Source organism: Lagopus muta, chromosome 8, assembly GCF_023343835.1.
Source record: "Lagopus muta isolate bLagMut1 chromosome 8, bLagMut1 primary, whole genome shotgun sequence".
Taxonomy (NCBI): domain Eukaryota; kingdom Metazoa; phylum Chordata; class Aves; order Galliformes; family Phasianidae; genus Lagopus; species Lagopus muta.
In genome coordinates this window covers 6668336-6696150 of record NC_064440.1, presented here as the reverse complement: position 1 = coordinate 6696150, position 27815 = coordinate 6668336, and the positions used below count along the sequence as shown (strand labels likewise).

The 27815-nt window shown below is 38.7% G+C and overlaps 1 protein-coding gene across 10 annotated transcripts in view; it reads right to left on the bottom strand.

Moving 5' to 3' along the window:
* NCKAP5 (NCK associated protein 5) overlaps positions 1 to 27815 on the bottom strand; it is a 362852-nt gene that overhangs the window by 301845 nt on the left and 33192 nt on the right. For 9 of the 10 annotated variants that reach the window (XR_007378680.1, XM_048953741.1, XM_048953742.1 and 6 more), the window contains exon 2: positions 18214 to 18342. Coding sequence is in view for 9 of the 10 variants with exons in the window: in XM_048953741.1 (XP_048809698.1) it covers positions 18214 to 18282 (69 nt within the window). In the remaining variant the exon portion in view is untranslated. Of the gene's footprint in view, positions 1 to 9454; positions 9485 to 18213; positions 18343 to 27815 lie in introns of those variants that run through there. The other variant, XM_048953743.1, reaches the window with a different exon arrangement.

Below are 27815 nucleotides of genomic sequence, written 5' to 3'. Positions count from 1 at the left end.
AGAGATGCCAGGCATCTCTAATGCAGCTTGGGCAGCTTGTGAGCAAATTGAAAAAGCATACAGATTTTAATATCTGTTTGGTAACGCTGAATCAGGGTTTACCCTTGTGCAGAGGCAAAGAGGCAAAGGGCAGCTGCCCTATGAATCTAGCCTTATAATCTGAATTATAAGGTTCTTTGGGAATTTCAGACTGACAGAATACACGAGTGGTGCTTGAAATTTGTGCTTGTACTTAATGTTGTTGCTTTGTCTAACTGGAAATGCAGCTTATGCTGCATTTTTATGAGGTTACACCCAACGCCCCTCTCTTTTCCAGGGCAGCACAAGTTGCCTGTTTGTGATAAAATAAACGGCAAACCCTATGTTATTCACAGAAAGAGCAAAGCAACAAAAACTTGAAGGGGGCCCACCACACACTGCCCTTTCTTACTGCTGTTTTCTGGTTCTGTAGTGCCTAGAAATCTCAGTAGAGATGGGAAAGAAAATGGAAGAAAGCAGTCTTTGTAAGGAAGTTCAGCAAGACGTTTGTGTCTCAAATATTGGAAAAACATCAGCTTAGGAAAATATTGCATAAGCTTTGCTTCTAGGATACTTACATCCTTACATGACTGGGGTAATGCAATGCTGAATGAGCAGAATTAAGAACTGGAAATCACTAATAACATTGAATTTACCTAAGAAAAATCCTACTAAAATTCACAGCATTCTCCTTCCTTTCAGCAAGTATACAGACAGGAATGCCCACACTGCAGTCTCATCTATCACATGAGATTCAGCATGAGCTGTAAACTTTCTTCATTTCAAGCAAATGAACAACAGCCCATTGCAACAGAGGTTACCCCAGTTTGAGAGCCCTCCTGCAGAGCTTTCCTGGATCACACTTGAGAATTTTCTTCTGAATCCTTCCCCAGGCCTCCTAGCCTGACCAAATATTACATTCTACCATAACAAATGTGCCTCCTGACTAACTCACAGGTTTCTGCTTGCCTGGAAAATTGTAACTTAATGATACATAAAATTCTGTAGCTACTTCTTCCTTTATAAATATGGAAATGCTGCAACTTTATGAAGGGTTTGAATGCTGTCTTCTCTGCGTGCCTGCAGTGATGTGTGGGATGCATTCTGCATTCTGCATATGCCCATTTGGCAGGAATTGGTTTGTGTCTGTGGCCATTTGCTTGCCATTTAAAAGCTCCCATGCGGATGTTGCATTTGTTTTCTACTCCTTATTGCTTTCAGACATGAATCTGCAAGGCCATGTCAGTTGATCAAATGCAACTATTGCAGGCAAATTCACAGTAAGAGTGCCAGGTGAGAAGTCCATGTAACTGGCTGCTTTGGTCAGCACTGCCTGTGGTAACCTGTCAGCTCTACTGCCAAACTGCTCAATGTTCAAAGGCTCCAATCCCAGCCCATTTCTGCACCCTAAAATTAAGCTCATCCTCCAGGTTCTCTGCCACCAACTTATATTTTGTTAACTTTCAAGATGGTAACGGCAAAACTTGCAACACACGTTTTCTCTCATGATACTGTAGTCAAAATATGGCAAATAAGCATCATTTTCTCTCCTGGATGGACATAGCCCCCATTCAAAACATTTTGTGCTAATGTTGGAAGCAACAAGCTCACTTACTGACAAAATGACAAAAGTCTTCATTCACCTCACCAATTTTGGTTTAATCACAGGCACCCTAAATCCAGAGACTAATTTCCAGCAAATATTCCCTTATGTCAGCTATAATACATTAACATGTATACATTACAAGAAAAGTTTCCAATTTTTATCCCATCTCACATACTTATTTATCATTAGAAAAAAAAGTATTCTCAATTATTGTACTTGTCACATACACTGCCAAAACATTAGGTTTAAAATACAAGTGCTTACAGAATCCTATTATGAGTTCAATTTCTCTTTCTGCATTTTCATCTTTTGTGAAGCTGAAGGGACAGCTTTTGTAGCAAGGACAGTCATTACATTTTTGAACACACAGAATTCATTCAGTGACAGGTTTATTGCTTGTTTGTCTCAGAAATATTTGCTACAATGGACATCATAGAAAATTGCAAGAAACTCGAATATCAAATGTATTTTGAAATGCATTATATGGAATTCTACAGCTGAAATGGTATTGGATAAAACAATATTCTCAACTTGCATCATTACATCCAAGAAGGATGCTTGGGTCACTAGCAAAAGATAGATCTTGTTTGTTTTCTGACAATATTTTTGGTCGACTAAAGAAAGGGTTGAATTTTCTTGACATCATAATTTCATTGTATCCCAAGATCTGCACAGAACTGAATAACTCTGCTTGCTTGAGCTGCCAATGTTATTACTTTAAAAGTTTACAGAAGCAAGGAGTGCACTGTAAATTTGACATTCTTGTAGGATATAGAAACGTCGCATTTAAACATATCCCTCAAAATGCTTTTTCAAAATGGCAAGATTAGGGACAAAGGTCGTGTTTTTGACATTATTTATGGTCAGGTTGCTCAGATTACTTATGGAAAAAGCAGCCATGAGACTTATTATACCCACAACCACCCATCACTCAGATATATGTTGTGGTGAGAAGATAAGACCTGCTCCACTGGGGGGAATGAACTGAGATGAGAAATGTCTACTGTGTGTGGCAGCATTTCAACCTGCAAACTCCCCAAACATGGAGAGCTCAGAGTCAATCTAAGGTCTCTCCATAAGAACTGAATTCTCCTCCCCATAGCAGGAGAAAAACTGCAGCCTGTAGGAGCACTAAATCAAAGAACAGGGAACTAACTTGAAACAAACAGGAGACTTTGAGAGTAATCACCATCTTAAAGAAGTTCATTCTGTTTTTCTGCTAAAATATGAAATTTCTTACCTGACTCCAGAGTATGAAAAAGGAAAACTCTGAATGGTCTGTCCTTGTACTTTAAAGTAATATTATTTATCTTGTAATTTCTCCAGCATTCGTCAGGACTGATTTCATTGGGTACCTAAGCAGCACTGCTACTTATGCTCTTGAGAAGTATCTACAAAGCATGTTAATTTAATGCTACGTTAACCAGTGTAACGTCAAAGCAACAGTTCAAATTTGAATATACTTTCGTCTCCTCTGTATCCTTCCTCACATATCAAAGATGTGCCTCCGTAGATGAACATGTCATGTTCGTTCTTAGACAGTCACCTGCATTTAGATGTTGCAGATGAGCAAAGCCCTCCCTCATCAACTCTGCAGCGTTTTGAAAGCAGAACTCACTTAGCAGCAAGTCACCTCCCAGAAAGAGCAGCAAGCTCAAAGGCAGCAGAGGGTGCAACAGATTTGTGAAGGAGGGCTGAAGGTAATGCTTAGATCCACAAAAGCAGATGCTGAGCTGGGGATGTTTAACAGGGGATGGGAAAGACAAACTCCATTCATAGTCGCAGAATAACAAATTGTAACAGTATCTGTCTTGAAAGGATTTTTTTCACATTATTTAGTTCTGGAACTTGTAATAACCTGACATTTCTTAAAATAAAAAACTGAAGTACAAAGACTCCAATTAAGTAATCCTTAGACTATGAAACAAGCCAGGTGCTGCAAGAAAATTCAAATTAACACTCATCCCAAGCTTCAAATCAAGTGTCAGTTTGCTCCTTTTTATTTTAATTTATTGTAGTCAACATTAGTTAAAGCTGGAGACATTTGTTCTCTCGCTAATGATATACACATAACTCCCACTTACATCCCATCATTCCTTCCAATTAAGAACTTTTTCAGAACATTTCAGCTAGAAGGCTTAGCTGGCACAGATTATTCACTGTATCATATGGATCCAGGTTCTTATGTCTGCAAGCTCTTTAGAGCAGCAATTTGCTCTTTGTTTAGCATATTTTGCAGTGCAAAGTGCTAAATAAGCTTAAGGAGCTCTATTCACTGAGGCATGTTTGTGCTCAGTGGATGCAATGCTGCTTTGTGCTCTGTTGTTCCAGTGGGTGCAAAGCCCAGCCTCAATGCCATGAAAAAAATCCAGGCTGCCTGTGAGTGGATCTGTTTCTTAAAGAAATCTTCAGACTAAACAAACAAAAATTAGTGGGTCTAAGAAGCACTGTAGGTGGAAATGTAGCACGCATTATATTATATTGCTATTCCCTAAGTATACAAAATGAGCACCATCTCACTGCTTATCTTCCTTGCACAGCTAATTGCCTTCCTCACCACACGGTTTTGATACATCTTGCATGCACCCTGGGTACATTTAACACCAACTGAGTAACAAAACAACATCAGTTTCTTGACTCGTTAAATGCAACACAGCTCATCCAACTTAACCATGTTGTCAATGTTGCATTATTTCTTTACTTTTCAGCCTTATCAAAATCAACTTTGAGAAGTACAAAGGCAGGGTATGTTTCCTCTGAGAAGTATAGATCAAGCTTCTACCATCACTGAGCACGGAACATGCAGTATTTTACAACATCTTTACATCACCTGACAACAAAGGGGTAGGTCAGACCCAGTAGCTCATGCTCACACTCTCAAAGTTCATTTCCAACAGCCTTACATTTTGGGCTTTGGAATTCCTATGCTAACCATGAGAAAGAAATTATCTCCTCCTAGAAAACAGACAGTATGTCTTCAGTTTTATTTAAATAAAACTTTCTAATCATTATAATTGTTAAGGGAACAAGAAATGGATAATTAGCACTTTCCACTCTTTATAGGCTTTCCCTGAAGGAAAGGGAAATTCAGCATAACATATATCTTGTGTGACATCCATCCCCTGACTCAAACATCAGAGACTGAGCAAGGGATGTTCAGATAAGACACCATAAGTTGTAATAGGGCCTGTGCTGCCAATGTATGTGCTCTCAGCTGACTGATACAGGAGAGGACATGTAATACCTGCAGGTTATAAAACACTTGAACCCACATAGAATCCCGAGGATGGCAGGAAAGATGCTAAAACTGAGTGCTTCATTTTTGAAGCTGCCATACAACCCAAGCAATCAGTTCAAACACTGAAAAAGGCTTAACTGCTTAAGCTATCAACACATCTTTCTCTGACAGAGACACATGAAAAACAGAGACAACAGTATGCTGATGAGATTTCCACTGAGTGAAAAAAGCAATTTCCCTGAGCTACAGGGCCAGGCTCCTGCTTTCACTCAGACCAGCATAAATCTGTGCAAATTTCACCAGACTGTCCTTCGTGAAACAGCATCAAGGCTTAAACAGCCTTAGGCAATGGAAATATTTCAGGTTTCTAGTCTCTTGACCTGATTTTAGTCACACTTGCTTGGCTGCTAAGCTCTTAATTCCAGCTGATACTGGGTTAGTATAAACTGAGTTACCATCAGTGCAGATTTGTATCACATAAGGGCTCGGTCTACTGGCTTTCTTAAAATGATTCTCAATTTACTCTGAAGCTGATAGGGGTGAAATCAGGCCTTGTCTTCTCTTTAGACTGGAGTTTCAGGCTGCAAGTCTGATTTTGACAAGGATGCTAACAGAAATGTTCTTCTGTTAGATAGACATTAGTGAGGCAGAAAGTGTGCCAGCTGGCATTAAACTTTGCCCCTCTCCGCTCCATCTGCACGTCATAATCTACCATATCATTTCTTCTACCCTTTACAAAAAGAAGAACTGGTTCAGGTTGCATATTTTATCTCACAATTGCTTCTGCTGCCCCAAAATCACATTAAAATTGATCTTAAATACATTTTCAGATGTTTATATGTTGTCCCTATCTTTCCTGAAATGTTACGTATTATTACACATGAATGAAAAGAAGAGCAAGTTCAAAGCCTGGTCAGTGTGCTTATGACTTTGTATTTTAATAAGCACAACAGACAATGATTAGAAAACCTATCAGTTTCCAAACAGAAAAGAAGGATAGAAATCACAAACTCAAACAGTCAAAATAAGGCAAATAAGCATCAGTATGTCCCCCTTGTTTACTTTCTAACGTGGTACATGCCTACTTTTTTTAATTGGAAACCAGTTTTCTCAAACCCATACGTAAATGAACACATTTCAGAAAACATCACTCTGCCCTTAGAACCTTAGAACATGGGCTCTAGGAGTGCTGTAACTCATCTCCTGATTGTCATCTGCTGCAGGTAGCAGGGACAGAGCACACAGGATCTTTTCAGTCTCATCCCCCAGCTCAACAGTATTGTCTTATTCTGAGCAGTGCACTTTTCAAGAAAGCTCTTACTCTCTCCTCTTTGTGCAAATGGAAAAACATTGAAAATGCATTTACCATTTGAGAAAATGAATATTGCATTTTCCTGTTGAAGAAGGAACTTTCAGCTATGAAAAACTTTTGCTGTAAGTCTTTAATTAGTTCTGACTTTCTTGAAAGTTTAAAAAGGTGTTACTATTCCTCTATTAGTATAATAATATAATCACAGTCCTGAAATACTTAAAGGATTTATTTTTTAATTAATCTTAAAGTATAAATGAATTAACTAATATAATTGCTCATTTTAGAAAGTTAATTCTGTACCAAAAAAAAGTAGATGCTGTAATTTTGATTCCACATAAACTATTCTATACAGATAATAAGGTAGTTGAACCCCTCTTTTAACTGTCAAATCCGTATCAGGAAAGGTTTTGCAGATGAAGAATACTTTCATCTGTGGATAATTACAAATCTTTACCTTGATATGGTAGATAAGGTTTGCATTTCTGCAGCTTGCAACTCCCTGTCAAGCTCGTCTTTGACAATGTAACTTCTGGGAGCTGAAGTTTTAATAGTAAAGACCTTCAAAGGAATGGGTGACTTACACTGTCTGAAAGTTTCCAGTGTCCCACTTAACGGGACTCCTGCGTTCAAGATTTCCAGCATGTCTGTAATCAATGTACTGAAAGCAAAACACCTGCAATTCACTTGCAAGTCAGTAGAACTAAATAGTTATAAGTGAAAAGCCTTAACACAGTTGTTAAACGGAAGTCATAAAACAGGTGAAAGTAATTCATTCTTGTGAATCATACAGCATCCAGCAAAGCAGATCCCCAGGCCACCCCAAATAGTCTCTGGGAGGAAGTGGATTCTGCACCAGAGAATGGCATGTTACATTCATAAAATCCATTCATCTGGCCTACAGACACTGGGATAGTCCAAGACACTGGACACTGGCACGTGGGCAATGGAGAGAATTTAGAACTTTCTAGCTTTAAGCAAAGCCAAATTACAAAATAATTCAGTGCCTTGCATATAGGTGTGGTGTGCTGATTTTGGGGCACGGAAAGCTGAACATCCTTCAGCTACTGAATTTTGCACAAATTTACAAATAGCATGTAGCAGCCAATCTGGGATGCTGTGAGGCAGTTACTGCAATAATTCAACTTGTGCTGTTATCCAGACGTAAATCAAACTCTCTGCATCCTGCTGAGACTGCAAGACCTGAGTTTTGCTGAGTTCCTAGACTGATTTTAAAAAAAGCCTTGTCAATGTTGTTGATGTGGTACTCAAAGGAGAGCTTGAAGTTGTAGATGAAACCAAGATTACTGGATGGCTGGAAAGTAAATAATTCTGTCAAACAAAACCATGCATGCAAGGGGGTTAGGAGGAGCCTGCTGCTTAGCCAGTGACAACCTATGTGATTCTGTATTGCAAGACAATTCAATTTACAAAGACAAAACATGAAAGAAAAAAAAAGAAGACATGCAAACAAAATAAGAAGCAAACACTTGCAATATCAGATTCTGTCACCTTAACCTAGACAAAGTGTGTACTTTGCTGTCTGAGATATCTTTCTATCTAGTCAGGGCCATGATGTTTCTACTTTGTTAACTAATGCAATAGATAATAGATAGCCTGCTGAAGCTACAAACACCATCTCGTACATCCTTAATAGAGCTGTTCAGGAATTCTGTACCTGAAGACTTTCAGTGAAATTGTAGTTTCTGCAAGTCTTGAGAGAAATTCAGCATTGAAAGAACTGTGAAAGAAAATCTGACACTGGTGGCTTTATGTGTGTTAGGGGGCAGTTGGGCAGCAAGATGTATAAATGGTAATGCTCTGAAGGTTCTGCAGCAATTTCTAAGTAAAAATCTAGTTATAGATGAAAACAAATATGTCAAAATAATGAATCAAATTTCCTAGGATGGACATGCCCATCCTAATTTCTAATTTCCAGTTTCTAATTCAGTCTAGGTCTAATGCTTAAATCTCAGAGGAATTTGCACCTAGTGGAGTCACTCTAAATTAAACAACTCATCTTTCAGTAAAGATCTTTGATAAAAGGGTAGATTTGAACTTATTTTCAAAACAATACAAATAAGAGTATTTTCAACAAGAATAAAGTCTTGCTCTTTTTTGAACAGGACTACAGTCTATGCTGTAAAATTTTGAGAAGAAAGAATAAACAATTACTACTTCAAAAAAACTTGTTTTGTAGCACCATTCAGTGAATAACACACAGGAAACAAATACAGATTAGTAGGAGTTTATAGGGCCATGTACCATACGCATACATCATCAAAGACACTTAGAAGCCTTACAAACAGTTGTACGTTGGTTTTGGATTCAGCGAGAGAAACCACTGCCCTGAAACACGATCACATTGTGAATTATCTTCACCAGAACTCATAAATTCAAGCAAAGGGAAAACATATTGGGTGTCTGGAAACAGTGGAGGTAATTTTTCCCCTTGGACCTAGTAGAGATTTTCACTATAATGAAAAACTCCGAAGTGTAATTACAGAAATTCATTTTCTAGAAATGAACTCAGAAACTATTTCCCAGCCAAAATTACTTGGGCCTGCTTTGTACACTAGAAAAAATGCCCATTGTCACCTAGCCCTAATGCCAGATGTTGATAGCCAGTTACCGTAAATATTTCACAACAATCCTAACTCACGTCCTATCTGGGTCAAATGAGACCCTAAAGACAAAAGCAGAGGAAAGCTCCAAGGTCATCAGAAGTAACAAGAAATGTACTGCCAACATAGCATCCCCAGCTATTAGAGCTCACAACCCCAGTGCCTAGAAAAAGAAAATGTCTGGTTTTGGAGCACCTATTCCTGAAAGTCCCTGCATCTGGGGGAGCTGAGCAAAAGCCATATTCAAGTCACACTGAGTAGTTCTCTGTAGTTCTGCTGACAATATGAAGCAGAGAATATCTGAAAGACTGAAAATAGCCAGTTTTTTGAAATGTTGGTTTTTAATCAGAAAATCTCATAAAAGTAAAACATACAGTGGTTTAATTAAAGTTTTCAGAGGGAAACACTGCATCTAAAATCAAAACTGAAGATTATGAGCAAAATCATGCATTCAGTAAGCACCAAAGTTATAAATACAGCATGAAATGAGCAAGAAGGCCAAAAGAATACACAATTTGTAAACTAAATTTTCCTGGACCTCAGATTTCTATCTCTTTCTTTCTTTCTATAGTTACATGCACACAGTTCCATGAGAGAAATGCAGATTCTTCTAGAAATGCAGCAGTATCGATAATAGAACATTTGAGAGGATGCCATACCAGGACTGAGCCCATAGGAGGTAGATTCTCTGTCCACACGCAGCCTCACAGGGTGAAGAATTAGATGAACACTATAAAGCAGTGCTGGACAGAACTGCTCACTCTCTTCTCCCCAGGACTGTATTTGAGAAAAATCAGACAACTGTGAAAGACAGAGGAGACTTGTCCTTCTCAGGGTGTTATGTTTAATTGCTGAAGGCACGAAGCATTTTAAAAGGTTCGCCAATAAAATCCCTATTTAGTTAACCCCAATCTCCTCAGATCTCTTGTTACAGACAGCCTTCTGCTCTTAACATCTGGGCAGGCAAAGCCTCCAATTACGTTGAATTTTTTAGCTTAATAGACCTAGATAAGGACCCATTTCCCCTGGTAACTGCTTGTGGTTAGCAAGCTCAATGATATGCAACCTTTATGCCCCAACGTGTGTATGTCAAATTAAACCCAAATCTCTCCATGACCTTTCCTCTTCTTTGGCTGGGCTTGCATCCGACACAGCCACACTCAGAAAGACCAGGGAACAGGGGGACCTGGGAGCTTCCTGTAGTTCAGTCTTTGCAATTTCTCTGTCAGAATACTTGACAACCATTTCTTTCACTCATACCCAAGTTTTGCATTGTGCCACGCTGAGGCTTCCTTCCTCTCTTCTCTCAAAATATACACAGACACTTGTCTCGCTTTTGCCTTCATTTTCATTTTTAGTTCCTCCTCTGCGGTTAAATCAATTTCTTTAAAAGGTTTATTAAAAAAATCATCTAGGATTTACTGTTTTCACATTGAAAGTGTGGCAGGGAATTTGCTGATATGTTGCAGTAACACAGACTGATTTTTCCTGCTGCTTTTAAAGGCCACAGAATATCACTGCCCTCTGTTTTTCTCAGCCCATCTGCCAGCTAATTTGCAGGAACCAGCAAAATCACCTCTTCTGTTCTCTGCACTTTCTCAGTTTTCCTCCACTTTTGCATCAAGTTCTTTGACAAGGAACAAGGGCAGAGCAGATACAGAATTTTTTCTTCAAGCTTTCATTTTAACCTTCAAGCCTCATGTTGGTTGCTTGAAGTTTATGTGCTAAAGACATGAGAAAGCAACAGCCCACAGTTTGTCAAAGCATGCTCTCTGGGGATTTATGTTCTGTTTCAGCTGTCACTGTGTTGCCATATATATGTATTGATGTAACTTCTGATGTGCAGCAATAAATGGTAAATAATTCCTTTCTGTGAGTGCATTTCTGTCTGTGTTGGTGTCAGTTTTTTTGATCAATAAACCACTGAGGCATCTTCCAGCAGGAATACTGTTCCAACTGTTGCTCAGGAACAACAAGCTCCATGCAATTTTTTCTTGGTTTCTGTGCAATATATGAGTTTTTCACTTTCATTCTCTCTTCAAGCAGCATCTCTGGCTTGCTATGCAAGTAGTGCCCACTGTTTATCTACCATCTCTAGCTCCTGAAAAGGCTCACTGCTTTCTGCTGGTATCAGTGAGTTTCAACTGAAGTAATAGGACACTACTGACAGTACCTTATCACTCCAAGCACAGATTTCAGTTCTTTCTAGGGAGCTGGTAGATAATGGAGTCATTTCTTCACATTAGGCCTGACTTTGCTCTCCACAGGAATTTTCCTAACTGCACTGAGTCCTTACAAACTCGTAGCCTCCATATTTTTTGAGCTACGTCTTCCATCTTGCTTGGTGAAACTGGGAACTTTATGCTGTCTTTATCCAAGATAACACAGATAGTTCTATCACCTTGGAGGTACTGCCTGCTCATAAATGATGTCTTTCAACTCATGCAGACCACACTTTCTCCCACATCAGCACCAGTGATGTCTGATGGCAGTGAAGTCTAAGCATTCCTGCCCCACCACTCTTTCTCCTTTCTCCAGCTGCTGCTGTGAACTGACCCATTCAGATGGTTCTTTTTTTGTGTGTATTTTCTAGTCATAGAATCATAGAATCCTGAGGTAGAAGGGGCCCATAAGGATCAAGTCCAATTCTTGGCTCCACACAGGACCACCCAAAAATCACACCACAAATCCTACAGCCACGAATTCATACCGTTCCTTCGTGTTCTATCACTGTCACCAGAGTAGTCCCTGATGTTCCACAGCTCCTTTTCTGATTTACTCTTTATTAAAAATGTAAATGCAGACAAATATACGATATTGTCAATATATTTACAGACAGCTCAGTTTTTGCAAAAACCTAGGGCACATCCAGCACCTTCAAACACAACAATCTGCTCTAATTCTCTTCTTCTGTCTTTGCACACTCTGTGGACACTGGAATTTTCTTTTTGTATGATGTTACAAGCAAATTTCAGGGTTCTATTTTATATAGAGCACTGATAGCACTTTGGTTTATGCCTTTCAGGCTGCATTTGCCCAGTCTTGTGGATTGATATCCTCGCTGTCAGATTTACAGAACAGTGCAGGCAACACTAATGTGCACTAGATTTTTCTAATGTTGCCTTACTAATTTGGCTCACTGAATCTTTGTATTAATTCTACATTTTAAGGTTTTCCTTAAAAACATGCAAATATTAATCTGTTAAATTAGCACCACTTCGTGCACCTCATTGCTGTTCTTTTCCACATTCTGCCTTCTATCCCAAAACATTCCTACTGACTTCATTGAACTGTTCTGCCTGACATATGCTCTGCTGTATGCACTGAATGCTGTGGATGTTTTAGCTCGTCTCTGCAACTCATAGTGAAAATGTTGAGTTTGAGGCTCCCGTTCTGCATCTTTTCCAATGTTGCACCATACTTTCACATTGCCTGCTTGTGCCCTTGTATAAGCTGTATGCAAGCAGAACCACATGAAATTTTAAATTAAAAATTTACATACACACAGAAAAAATTCAAGTTTTCAGCAAACTGAAAATATTTGCATATTCATGCAAAACTGGCAGCAGTTCTAGGTGGGAAAAAAATGCAATCAGGGTGCAAATGTCAAAATACTAGCCAGCATTTGACTAGTCAATATTTGCAGTGACATCTTTCATTTCAAAATGCTGGGATATGTTATACTTTACTGTGATGCTAGACACATTGCAATTGTCACAGTAAGCTAGCAAAAAGTCAGGGCTATTCCCTGATATGTGGAATTTAATTCCCACATACAAAGAGAACCCACACACATTGCTGGCACAGCATTCCTCACAGCTTTGCCATAACAGTGCTTTCTCTGTGGCACCATTCATACGAAGCAATCAAAGCAAGCTACTAACACATGCTAATAACAGACCGTTCACAGCATACTTATGAGGTAAGAAATTATTATAATCTCTGGTTTATCGAGGCGAAAACGAAGTTAGAAGTTTGTTGGAGACAACACATTTTGGACTTCTCTCCCAGATAGCCAGCTCCCAGCCCCAGCCATCACTCACAGATAGCACGTGCACACGGCTCAACCAAGGGCTTCCATTCAACCAAGTGCTGGTGCACACGTCGCTAGCACATCTGCGGCTGGCTACATGTAGCTAGCACTGCCATGCCCATGTGCGATTCATTACATTACACTGCTGCCCTTATTGCCACAAAGTGGTGTCATTAAAGCTAATGCTACAGAGACCCACAGGAGCGTGTGACCAGAATGAAAGAAGCAGGGCACAGTTCATGAGCCGCTGGAGAAGCACTTCACTGCAGCTTGCTTTCAGAAGTAAAACCCTCATTTTAAATAAAACAAAAACTTTTGCTTTGATAAATGCTGCCTGCTTCAAAAAGATATTCTGTTCTCAAATCTCCCCAGCTAAATGCCACCACGTGTGTAGTCAGGCTGGGAATTATCCACACAAATAAAGAGCACAGCTTGAAACATTGACTTTTTCCTGATCAAAAGGGTCTTGGAGACAACTGGGCGGTATGGATCAGGCAAAAGATAGGGCTTTTATTATTTTCAAAGAGCACCCCAGTGAACAGAGCAGACCTGTGGCCCTGGTGGCAGTGATACATTCTAACTCTCTCCCTCCCACACAAGTTATTTGCAAGCTTGCCTTTGGGTCTGTGTGCTGGTTGCAATTTTTCTTCGCTTTGCTTTTTGTTGAAGAATGTCTGAAGGAGAATCCAATATACAATCAACCTTCTCATTGGTATTTTTAAGAGCATCCCCTGTTTAAGCTGCTTCCCCTATGTTCTGAATAATAAATTGGAAATATTACCAAAGAAACTTTGTCACACCAAAAATATCTCGTTATATCAGTATTAAGGAAATGTGTGCTGCATTTTTATTAAAATCAAATTTTGAAAAAATCATTAAATGTACTTTCCTGTGTTTTCATATTCTTTTTTTTTTTTTAACTGAAGTGAAAAACTACAAATCCATCTCGTCTTTACTTACTTTCATTCACTAGTTCTTTTCCTCTATGTATGCTGAAAGATTTTTACATGAAAAAAATTATTGATGAAAATTGTTACAATCATGAAATATTCACACTATTTCACTTGGCAAAGCTGCTCTCTTTAACAAAACCCGAAGAACATAAGGATTTAAGATGCATGGTAAGGTAGAATGTTTTTCAGAAGATCTGCTTCTGTTTACTAATCATATTTTCCATTCTAAGAAGAAGAAAATCCAATCTGAGGTAGGTGAGAGCTAAGCAAAGTATTGCAAATAAATATATTCTAACACGCTTATGATTTTTGCAATTTATTTGAATTCTAATCAGAAGCACTTCATCAATAACTGCAAAGAAAAATATCCATTACTCATTGAAAGAATATGCCCTAAGAAACTCATTCTATAACCATATATGTGCACTTATCATTTTTATTTTTTTAAAAGCATGTTTACCCTCACTTTAAAGCTTTTTTCCCCAAGATACCAACTGGAAAGGGGTAGAGCAGTACATGAAACAACTCTGAACTCTTCTCCTTTATATGAGGTGATCAGAAAGTCATTACTGTGCCTGTGTAATAAGGAAAAGCACTTTAATGTCTATGAATATTCTCACTGGTCTCTGAAATGGATCTACACCATTTGAAGCCTGAATCTGACTGTTTGATGGGATAGACCTGAATACAAAGAACACTCTGATGAAATTCATATTCATATTTTGAAGGCCCAGATACATATTTTAATCAGATTGAAGCAAGTCTATTTTTTAGAAATATCTCTTTCCTCTTTTCCTCCCTCATTCAAATGAATGAAATTCTATGTTCATAGTCTGTACATTCAGAATCCAATAAATAAGGGTACTTTTTTGGTTTTCAGTATCTCTACATGATATTTGTGGATTAAATAATGGAAAAAGGATTCCAGAAGAAGACTACACCCTGCCAAGTAGGGTGAGGAATGTTATCAGAAACGCCTATTTGTAACTCATAGTCCAGAGAACAAAAGCAGAAATATGTTTCCTTTAAACACATAGAAATCAGAATTCCTTCAAAGATAAAATAATGCTGGAAGACTTCACCAAACAAGGACAAGCTGTTGTTCTCAAGCAATTCAGAGACAGATTTTCCAAGAAAAGTGTCCAGCCCTGAATGCCTGAGAGGTTAAACAAAATACCTTTGGGGAGAGGCAAGAGAAGAAAAGAGATGTAAAAACTTGAGTGGGCTTGGAAGGAATGTGGCAACACAGTGGATCCAGAGGTGATGAAGAGGGACATGTGATATGAAAGTAACAATAAAGAGGTTAGGGAAAATGAGAAGAACACAAATTGCTTCATTTTGCCAACTTGAATTTAATGGAGTCACAGGACACGTGTGATTTACTAACAGGCTGCTGAAGGCACTCCCTGAAATGTCCCTCCTGCTTGATTAAGAAATAATACCTGGCAGTTAACAGTGAACACTGCTCACATGTTTCTATTTAAATTTACAGATGACACTCTCTAGCCTAGGTGCACATGTTCTATTCAATACAAAATTTTTACTGACCTGTATTGCACAAGTACTGAAAATGCAAATATGCACTGAGGAGCTATACAGAAAAGCATAACCTCTAGCTGTCATGGGTGGAAGAAGCCATTGTAAAAACAGAAGTGTGTCATCCTGATGGTATGATAGTTTTATATGTTCAAAACACATTGCAAAATATTATTCCCTTCATCTTTCCTTCATACGTTTCCTTCATTACCTGAGCTGCATCACAAGCTAACCACAGGCATCTTCAGCTGGCATTTACTGGCATAAATGCACTGACCACCAGCCAATGCCTGAAGGCTGGTTTTTGTCTGTATGCAGCCTCCCGCCCTGCTTACCACCTGCTGAAGAGCAAGGAAAAGCACTGCCTTCTTTTAGTTCCACAGTTTTGGTTTCTCCTCTACAAGGAGCATTTCAACATGCAGATAATACGTTATTATCCAAAGTACTTTTTTACCTAAAGAGCTACACAGCAATATTCCTTGCGACAGTGTCAAAACTGACAGGAACATGTAAGAATTATGCACGGTGCACTAACTCATCTGAAAGTTGAGACCAAATTAGCAATAAATGGGTTTGGAAGCCACAATTACCTAGTTTCATGTTCCCATCCACAGAACAAACTATGCTGTCACCCAAGGGAAAGGACAATTTCTACCTTAATGCACAAAGCATAGGCTAGATCTAGTCCATTACACCAGTAAAAACAGTACTGATTTGCCACACTAAGCATCATCTTTGTCCAAAATTCACAGTTGGTAACATTTCTGTTAGCTTGCAGTACTGAGTTTCCCTAAGTGTTTTTCTTTTGTCCATGTAAATATTGATAGTTCATGCCCTGTATTGGGACCACAACAGTACATTTTAACTGCAGGATTTATGTCAGAGTCTGTTTCACAGGGCTAATAAGCCTCGAACTCATAACAGAGGATGGCCCTGGGAATAAACATGCTTCTGAGCATACAATGCCTGATAAATTTTACTTGACTCAGAGTGTATTTGATAGAATTGTGAGTTCTTTGTAAGTCTACCTTCTCTGCCCATAAGCCAGAAGAAAACCAAAATAATTTTAATAGTGCTGGAAGCTTTAAGTGCTTCCCATAGCTGAGTGTGGGCAAGCTGAGAGCACAGATTTCATTGCAGGCTGAACAGACTGAAGAAGGCTCCTACCCTCCTTCAGTGCCCTCAGTCACAAGGCTTGAGCAGAAAGGAGCTTAGACAGATTGTCATTAGGTTCTTCAGTTATCTCTGCATGTTAGGGAGAACTCACTGCTTCTCACTGCCTTTTTTATTCTCTCACTAGTTTCTTTGCAAAATCACAGGATGTAACTCATTATTATAGGAAAGTGCTCCATTTCAAAGTGGAGGAAAAGGACAAACCACTCTTGAAGCACTCTCTGTGTGTTTATTTACTTGACCAAATGCCACTGGGTGAGAACAGCACCTCAGGAGACTAGATCTGAGGAAGAGAAGAAAAGACTTCACAACCTGCAGAAGGAAAGGACTGCTTGCTGCCTCTGATACACAGCAGAAAAAGAGCAAGGATACAGAAGTCAGAGCAAAAGATGGGACAGAAGAGATCCTATTATTTTATTGGATATCTATGTTATCTTTCTCGGGGAGCAAATGCCAAAGCAAGGCACAGTGCAAGTGATGCAGGAGAGGGGCCTTGGACTTAGCACAGCTTTGTCAAGGCCATGCTGCCCTGTGTTGCAGGCAGGGATGACTGCCACTAACCATGTTTAGGCAATGTTCTGATAGGTGAGGAACTTACGCTCGAGATTTAATCAGAAACAAGGACTTCAAATGACAGCTGGTAAAGTCTGAGAAAAAAAGTTCTTGATTATTCTCTATTACCAATTATTTTCTTCATTTAAACAAGCATTGTTTCATGAATAATTTGGCTCATTATTTTTGACTGAAGAAGTGCAGTTCATTGAGCAAAGCTTTACATTTTGTGGCCTTGGTACGAGGAGACAAACTGTAACTGCCAGAAACTGTATGGGGCTCCTGCTGCTACCAGTGCCAAACCCACCTGCTTCCAGCACTTCTGAGCATCCATTCAGTACTGTGAATACTCAAAAAAAAAAAAAGAGGCAACTCTATTATCAAAAGCCAGGGGCAAATTTCTTCCTCAGAAGACAACCTGTACTGAAGCCAAAGAAAAGGCATGGGTGCACTCAGCTTTGCTTATGACACTATTTGTTCCACTGACAGTTACAAGAGCAGACTGAGTATTTGACATTGGGACAGTTATGTTTTCACACAACTCTTGAACATCTAGGAGCCTTTTCCAGTCATGGATCCACAGTACAGCTATAAAAACTTGTTAATCTCAGTTATCACTTGAAAATATTACTTAAATGTAAGTACAGAATGCAATCTCAATAAGTCAGATCTTATATACAGCAGAAACAATTACTTCACAGCATGTGGCCTTCATTTTTTTTTGTTCAGGAGATATTAGATTATCTTTTACATTCACTATGGTGAGCAAATTTTTCCTAGTATCCTCAGTAGTAAAACAAGCATTTCTGATTAGAGGACCACAGCTAGCTTCAGCTCTCATATTGTATAATGCAATGCAGAGTGACCCTATAAAGGCTGAGGTAAAATTTTAATTATAAGTTTGGTATATTTCTCAGGATTCTTTGCTTGTGTAAATCCCCTGAATTCAGGGACAGAATTCCACATGATGACACAATGTTTCTATTTAAGATTCTGTAAAATTCCTCCAGTTTTTTTGCTCTGGAGAATCTTAAAAATCAGAAAAAAGTTGTGAAACTCTGATGAACAGATAAACACCTTTAAAATGTACATGACTATGAGTATTCCTTCTTAACAATTATGTTTATGACAGAAGAGATATTACGTAAATTCAGTAAATGTTAATTCTTACCACAAGGCTGCTGTCCAGAGAAAGTCTTTTCCCAATTTCCCTTTTCTGTAGTAGTCTTTTTCTCTCCATAGCTGAGGTTATTTGTTTTCCTTCTGATCTACTAGAAGCTTCAGACTGTTTCCAGTATCACTGCAAAAAAATAAAAATAAAATAAAAAATTAAATGCACATTTCAATATCCTACTTAATAGTTTCTGTCTTTCATCATTAACTTTGTAATAACCCAGCAGCTAATGAATTTCTGTCCATAGTAGACTCTGTTCCAGGAACAAATTTACTGTGCCAGAAAAGCTAAACTCTCCAGAAAGAAATATCACCAATATGTTTGGGTCACTCCTCAAAGAGAAATTAAAAAAGGAAAAAAGAAAACCTGCTCCTACTTTCTTTATCAATATGCCACATGTTCTAATAGTCTCTTTAACTGGGATGGGAAATGGAGTCATGGAAGCAGAGTACCTGGGGCTGGAGAGAAGGGGGCGGGCTGGATGGAAACAGTTCATTTCACATTAATTGCACTTCTCAGTAAGCCCTGCCTGTTGGCACATCTGCGCTGCTACTGTGATGCACAAATTTTGGACCTAATCCTGAGAAGTTCTATAAGTTTTCAACTCCCATTATCCTTAATGAGATACTAATGCCCTCAGCACTTTTCTGGCATTTTTAAGGTCAAAGATTCAGTTGTGCTAATCAGATAGTACCCCTGCCTGTGCAGAATGGCCAGGGAACTTCAACCAGTAAAGCACTGAGGGAAACAGTCTTACTGATTTGTAGGACTTGTTTATTCCTGCCTGATGATTTCTGCTAAAATCAAGGCACACCTTACAAGTACTACCAACTCTCTCTCTCTTTTTTTAAGTGTTTCTGGTGATTTACATACTTCAAAGTTTTAGCTTCTATTTTAATGTTACACTCTGTGTGATTCAGAAATGTGGGCAAAGGTAATGAAGTTATTCAGGATTTAAAGAAAACAATAGTGAAGTAACAGAAGTAAGAATCTAGCTTACATTAAACCAGGCAGATAGAACCATGAATGCAGAACCAAATTCAGCAATTTTCTCTCATTCTTCATAGTGACTGTTTCCTGCATCAGAGAACATCCTACATCTCTTATCTTGGGATATCTCCCTAGAGACTTTTTGCACTACAAGATTTTGTCCACTTCTTTGAGTCAAGACTTGACATGAAAGCCTATTTAAAAATATAATTCTAGCCAGATTGCAAAACTCATACAACACTATTTAATGTGAGCCCTAGAGTAATTCATTGTGTTTGACTGAAAAAATAAGACAAAAAATACAAATCCATCTGTTTCTTATCTCTTTTACTCAGTGTGAACAGCACCTTCAGTTATAAGCAGCCAGGTGACTGCACTAGGCTGCAGTTTGGCTGCAGGGTAACACAGCTGGCACTTCCAAGAGAAGCCTTGCATTTGCCTTCCAGGTGTGTCACACGGCTGTGTGTAGCCTTGACTTCTCACGCACACCCGTGAGTGAGCCCATCTGCCACTGTGGTAACACCATGCAGACAGATCCACCCAACACTGCACCCGAACGCTCTGCCATGAGGGTGTGGGATTGGTACACTGGCAAAGCGCTGGATGCCTGCAAGGAGATCATGATACCCCACGTATGTCTCAGAAGCCAGCTGGAATCCAGAGGACTCTCAGAGACATGCAAATTCAGACAATCAGGCACAATGTGGACATCACAACTAGGACTGTTCTCATAAAAACGATTCCCAAAGGAAATCATAACTGGTCTGGCTAGCAAGCGATCCAGTCCCAAATTCAGTGTTCTAAGAAACAGCACCTGGTCTCTAATCTTACACTTGTTATTTCTTGTTTACATTTATTCAAGGACAGAATTCACCCATTTTTCTCCAAAATGGATAAAAATTAGCCTCTATACACATTCATTTAAGCAACACATGCTATGAGAATTTGTCCACATTATAGGAGGAAAATTCATTATTTCACTGTGAGCATTCTTTCCTTGCATGTTTTTTTTCCAGCTTTACCTGTAAATCCCTGCTTCCCTTCTGCAGTACTGCCCCTCAAGCTACAAATGCTGTTTAATTCAGCTAATAAGGAAGAACAATAGCATGCTGTCACACAATTACCATTCCTTCCTGATTAGCTAACACATCTCAGAAAAAATACTTCAATACATTTTAACAAACACAGAAGCAAAGTCTTATGCTGTTCGTGCAATTATGCCAGAAATTAGCAAAAGAAAGAGCTTAACATAATCTCTGTATCATTTTTCTCTGCATTCATCATGCCTGGAGAGCATGACCTTCACTGAGAGAGTCTGTTGATCAGTGAGCAGAGCATCACTGAGAGTGAGCCAGTGACAGCTACAGTCAGAGCCAATTATCCCAGCAGAAAGGCAAGGATTTGATGCAAGTCCCTAAAGTGCCTGTTTGCAGGTATTTGGTAAAATCACCCCAAATCCTTGTTCAGAAGTAAAAGGAGGAAGGATTATTGCTAATTATTGCTATAGTTTATATGCTATGCTGTCTTGGGCACTTCAAGCTGTGAATTTACTGCCTCCTCACATTGCTAGGTAGCAACCTACCTACTCAGGCAATGTGAAGCCAACTGAGAACTGCAGATTGCATTCCTTCCACCTTGCATGCTCAAACCTCTGTGCATTTTATCATGAGCAGGCTTCAAGAATCTCTCCTGAAAAGTTAACAACTTAACACTGAACCCACCTAAAGCTCTGAATTGAAGGTAATTATCATATGAGATAATACAATACAATACCTGTATCAACATATGCTGGTGCCTCAAAGTAAAAGATTTTGGGAAGTCTTTTAAAAACTTAATCATCAGAATGAAGTACTTAACAAAAAGAGAACAAGTTTCCATCTCAGTATGGCCAGGTTTGGGCAGCAAACTTCTTGTCACAGAGAAAAATGACCCCCTAGGTAAATCTGTCTTCCTTTGAGGCTAGCCCAGAGATAAAAAATAATTCAAAATGGAGGTAATACATCTCCCAAGAAGCTCAGCACTGAAGAATAGCCATCTAGATGGAAAGGTTTTGAAATGTAAAAGCACTTTGAATCAGTTTATCCAACTATCAAAAATACAGTTTTTGTGTTACCACGATAGCAGGCTGTAGAAATATATCAGCCTTCCTTGACCAATTTGCTTGTTGATATCTCCCAGACAATGTCTTTACAGCAGAGACCCCAGTGATCAGCATTCAGACCCTGATGACCCCATTTGGTTTGGCTGAAGTGTGAACTAGGTTGCAAACTGACTTCTGATTTATGATGCCTTCACTGATGATGCATTCCTGTGTGGCTAAATCCTTGGAGGGCACAATGCTGTGCTGCAGTAAGCTTTCCCACTGTAGTACTTTTGTCTACAGGACTACAGAGTTTATCCATGCTGATCACACTGGAGGAGGCACTGAAGGCACTCAGCAATTATGCCTGTTCCCTGAAGAGGTACATGGGGATCGGTCTATGAGAATGCAGGTCTCCGATGTTTGCCTACTGTCTTCTGTTTTGCATTGAGCTCAGAGAAGAAAGTTTTATGTAGATGTGGCAAAAAGTCTCAGGGGAAGGCCTAAGCGGGATCTTGCATCAATATGGTATACTCTCATGGCTCACACAGTCAGCAAGCCAGAGGCATCAGCTTCATTACATATCTTAAAGTGCAGTCATTTTACTACTCAATACAGGAATGCTCATTAGTTTGGGAGATGGCTCTAACACTATGCCCTGGAGCAATAGTGTGATTAACACAGAAAAGCACTCTCAATAATCTGTGCAAGAAATTTCTTGGATTTGAATACCCTCTTCATTTCTAGCAGTAACAAAGTATGATTGATGTATATTGCTTTAGCTGATGAAAATGGGTAACATTACATCCCTTAGATAAGCATCCAAGATATTTTCACGCAGTTTAAAACTGCAGCTACATTTCAACAGAGCTATGCCAACATATACCAGCTGGGAACCAGCACACAGTAAATCTTTTCAGTAACTGAAAATGGACTGCATTTATTTTTATGTCTCACAAATTAATATAAATGTAGCAGTTATGACAGGTGACAAAAATGACAGCTCTGGAAACGAACATCCTTTCATTAAATCAGTGTAGATCTAATGCAACCTCCCCAGTCTCTGCTAAACATACCTTAGCACTGCAAGAAAGCAAAACACCTGTAGGATGGTAACACATATTCAGCAGTCTGTTTGTCACTCCACATGTTAACTAGAGGACAGGTTTTGTTTTGTGGATATCAAGCTGTCAGTCAGGTAACGGAATGAGGCCAAAGTTACACAGTGATCACTTTTAAGGCCTTTTTGCTACTTGGACAGTTGCACCCGTTCAACAGCCATCCTTTAAAACTGGAATGGAATAACCAGAACAGGTACTATCCCTTAGCAATGAAGGGAAAATGAAAATAAGATTGCAAGCATAGGTCAGGAAGCAGCTATGAGAAAGCAGAAATTTTCATCAATGCAAATGCTAGCTAGAATGAACAGATGACCTAAAGGTGAAAGATTTTGTTTCTCATTACCAGTCTCTGGAGTGATTCAGTTTCCTGAGAGTCTAAATGAATTGAATTGTGTCTTTCACTGTCCAGCCAGTTGGGTTTTATTTTTTGTGCCAACTCTGGTGCTAACGCTGGTGTCTGTATGCTTGCTTTTTGGGGAACTTTGTAGAAGATGCACTAGAAGTAAGGACAGTAAAGCTTGTCAAGGCTTTCTCAAAATTGGAATGAAAAAGAATCCAGGATTATGAGGCTGATGTGTACTCAACAGTTCAAAAATTGTTCACTCATAAAATAATTACATTTATTTTCTCAGGCTTAGGGCAATCTAAAATGCTAGGTTTGTACAAGGTTTTTTGAGTATTTCTTGTTCTTTTTTTAAATGGCAGAGAGCTAAAATTACCAGAGGAGTAAGAGCAGAAAACCCCATCTTCGCACGAGATGAGAAAATTCTGCCTAGTGATTAAAAGTGAGCCATGAAAATGGTTTCATTACCACACCCCTATCTCTCTCTGTCAAGGTATTCAGCCTGGCCATGAGTTTAAGTGATGAAGTGGAAAAAATAATTCCAGTGTTCTCTTACGAGCTGACATTTCAAACTTCAACACTTGGGAAAGAGAAAGCTACAGCAACATCTGCATTTATGCAATATGAGACTTAGCTAATTTATTTTATTTTGCCCACAGTGAATTTCGTAGCAATGCCATGTGCACAGCCTGCCTATCTAATGCTCAAACCACTCAGGTATTTGCTCAGACTGGTCAGCAGTTTGTTAGAGCTAATGCATGCGTTGTACATCCACACCCACTGGATTAGGTTGCTATTTAGATAAGCAAGACACATTTTTCAGAGAGGGAAGGAGAATGTGCCATGTGCCAGCATTAATGAGTTAATTAAATTTAAAAAATTCCAATGCAAGTACCTAAAATGCTTAGATAAGTAGAATACTACGGGAATTACAAGGCAGCAAGTACAACACTGCTGTGCCATTCAGCCCATAGATTCAGATACCCTGGTTAGCTTCCAAAAATCATTAAAATATGTCAAGTCAGTCTGAAAATATATAGATAGAAAAAGACTCTTTCCTAGTCCCCTGGAAATACACAGGCAGCATGTAGACCAGTCACGATCTGTAAGGTTGAAAACTTTCCATTAGTCAACCGTAATGCCAACATAAAACAGCACCAAGCAAGTAGGAGAAGGCCAAAACGAGACAAGAAATCATGTAATTTTTGTACACAATGCATGGTGGTCTACAAAGAAACTGAGGGTTGATAACAGCCAAAGGATATGGATCCCTCTTATTCCAGCTCTTGAAAGGGAGCTGGTTGAACAAGCAGGATAGTCTAAAGCAATTTTTTAACACCAGCAACACACAATCTCAGATCAAGATATTCCAGAAATATAGCATTTAAAAAAAACCATCTTAGATAATGAATTTTAAATTTGAACCTGTTTGAACTATAGACTTCAATATACATTTATGTGTTTTTCATGCAAGATAATCTTCAATTTATTTGCAAAATTAAACATTCAGTAAAGCTTTCTACAGCATTGCCTCTAGGATTTAAACAAGTAAAGATTAGCAGTTTAAATCTAGCAAACCTATCAGTGTACTCAGAACAATACCAGGAATTTCAGTAAATCAGAAAATAAAGAGTACGGCATTAAAGATGTTATTACTCTGACAGCTGTTAAGATAAATTGCATAGGAAGCATTTAAAAGATTTATATCTCGAATCTCACCAGGTTAATTAAATGGATGCATGCATTCATTTAAGAGGATAAGGTGGGTTGCAGTGACATAAAATGAGAGGGCACAAGATTACGTTCTTTCAGCATTAAAAAGAACAGGTTGAACTGATATCATTTCCGTGTTCTGTAATAAGCATGATTCATCCATTGCCATTTTCAGCTCTCATTTTCTTTCTGGCAACAAAAAAGACTATGAACATTTATAGACTAACATAATCAAAGCTTTAACCTTTTCAGCATTTTGTGTTTGCACTGGCTGTCCATTTTTATCACAGAGTTCCATGGGCCATGATACAGGGAGGAGAAAAACTACCAGTAAATTACAGCAAAGAATGTTGGAAAGGTCAAAGGACTATCCTCCTCCCTTGTTTGCTTTTATGGGACATATGAAGTATTCATATCATGCAGTAAAATTATTGAGAAAAAAAAAATGACAAAAGATAAGCAGACAGAAACCATGAATATGTTGTCAGGACAGCAATGGGTAAGAAGGGGGGAAAATGGGATTTATTACAGCGTTATCATCAATAAAAAATAGATTATGACAACGATGATTGTATATCCTCGGTTTTTGTGCTGAACTCAAACCTCTCTGAGTGTTGTAAGACCTAGAGCCAAGAAAGGGATACCCAAAACTGAGGCTATTCAGACTGAAGGAAATATTAGACCTAAAGCTTCTATGTTGCAAATGAGTTTCTAATCATTCATTGTGATGTATCATTTATTATGATATACTATTATAAATTATATAATATTAGTTGTTACATATTAATAATGGATTCCTTCAGTCATTGAATCTCTTCCAGCAGTGTTTTGTAATCTGAGCTGTTAATCTGCAGCAGGCATGCTCTGCAGACAGCTACAGTGACAGATACCTCTGTAGGCTTCAATGTAGATTTGTCTCCCTTGTGAACTGTAGCCAAATTTGTTGAACTGTTGTTATCCATACACCCAAATTGCTATGTGGAGACTGTGTCTCTTCTACATCCCAGTAAAGATGCCTCTAGAATTTTGTGCTTTAAGGCTGGTAAACATGAAATGCTGGAAGCAATTCATCTAACTTAGTGTGCCATTATGACAGCTAGATGTTTCCCATGGAAAAATATCAACATTTTCATGCTGAAGACTAAGGAGAAGGTCTTGGCATGGGATACTTGAATATATCAGGGATAAGGTGGGGAAATCTCACTGAAACTCAGCATTTGAGTAACATTTTTTTAAAAGATTTTCAATAACAAGTTTGGAATTGATAGAGCAAGTATTCTGAACCTGGTACATCATATATAATGGTCAGAAATGGGCAACTGAGGATAAAGTCACAATCATTTTCCTACTTTTTTAAGAAAAGAAATGAAAAATGACATTTTCATTGTAAAAGACAAGTCTGCCAAGCACAGGCTTTTAAGTCCTCTCTCTAGGATTTGTTTACCTGGAAAGTAATGGACTACAATGGCATTTAGCATCAGCACTAACATCCTCCAATATAAGTCACTCCTTTATAAGTTTGAAATTCTCCCCTTTCTGTGTAATGTATATAGAAAAAAAGTACAAGTTTTCCCTACCCAAACTGCGAAGGATCTCAAAGGTAACTGTGTGCCATTTGCATTCTGCTACAGGATTATCTTTCTTAGGGCCAAACTTTCCTGGACTGATCATGCAGAGTTTGCAAAAAGTCCTAGGAGTTCATGCAGAATGGAAACCATCCATTCTCTCATCAGGACAAGAACAGGAGAGAGGACTACCCTGCAATTATGTCCATTTCAAAAAAATTCTGTTTCTAACATGACTGAGCTACCCAAGAATCTCTTGGAGAAAATCCTCAGAAATATTTTTCTGGCAAAAAACATCTTGTCACACTGTGTAATACTATCAGTGATGTGGGAAGAAGGCATCATCACTGGCTATGAAGAAGATATTTCAGTCTCCTGTTTGTTTCCCAAATTCCCCAAGTGCCATGGCTGGCTGGGTGTCAGAAAGCCAAATGGGAATCTCATTTGGTTGAATTACAAATCTTAAGGAGAGGAGAGGAAGTGGTATCTGGTTTAGGAGGCCAATGGCAATAAAGAACTGAATTCATTTGTGTTCACATAATATGCTGCAAGGTTCAGAAAAATACACGCAGTTGAATCCAATATCTGAATTCTTCTAATGGATAACAAAATAGAAGGGTTTAAAGTATACGGTCAAGATTCCTACATACACCACTCCATTTGTGTTTCCTTCCCATTTTTCCTTCATTATTGTAAACCAAGGTATTTCTGAAAAAAACCCAAGTTTCAAACCTACTCATAAAGATCTCAGCTACAAGAAAACTACAATAAGAAGCTTTTGAAATGTGCTTAAAGATCCCTTTTTCTCTGAAACAGGTGCATTGCAGCCCGCATCTCTTCTGCCTGCTCATCTGTCCTAATTTTATCCCCGAGGGACCACTAAAAATCATAGGCTTTTTGTGCTTATCCCCCCTCTTCCACCTGAACCCCTGAAAGAGTCAATAGTGCAGTGGCCAGTAGTGCAGAATAACTATTTTTGCAATAGTAAATCATTTAGCACATGTCAAGAAAAATTGCAGAGATTTGTCCAGCCAATTCAAACTCCTTTTATTCTTTTTACACAACAGACCATGTAGGACATCAAGACTGTAAAATTAAAAGGCACAGATACGCATTGATTAAGCTTCATTTTCAGCTTATGGCCAGGAAAACTATTGTGAAAATGTTCAAAATGAAAGATGTTCTGTCCTCACTCGTATATCCTCAGAGAGTGACAGCGCACTGGGCAGTATTGGCATGCTGTACAGCCCTTCAACTTTTTCCTCTGCAACTTTAGAGAGATCTCATCTCAAACACTAAATTTAGTTCTGAACCAAAAGAATATAGACAAACTTGATGGAATTCAGATAACAGCAGTGAAGACGATTAAGGTATCGATTTGGTGGAAAAACGATTAACAAATCTGTTCATAGTAGTTTCAAACAATGCCAAAAGGAGATGAAGATTGGAAGGAATGACCATCTACACAAGTTTGAAGGAGATATACTAACACTAGAAATAGTGAGGAATTGATTAAGTTATTGACAATAAGCTGAAAAGAAATAAAGAATGGGAAATGATGTCGAGTATCTGAAGAAATTACCTAAAGTGAAATCCAATAGAGACTGATTCCCAGAGGATCAGAGGAACACTTGTCATATAAAAAAAATAAGGCAGGATACAGGACAATAAAATTCATTGAAAGTGAGGGTGCAGCCCAGGAATGAGTTATCTGAAGATCCTGGTGGGCAAAAAAAATTCTCCCTCCATTCCTACTCAGAGTCTATGCATTGCAGTTGTTAATCCAC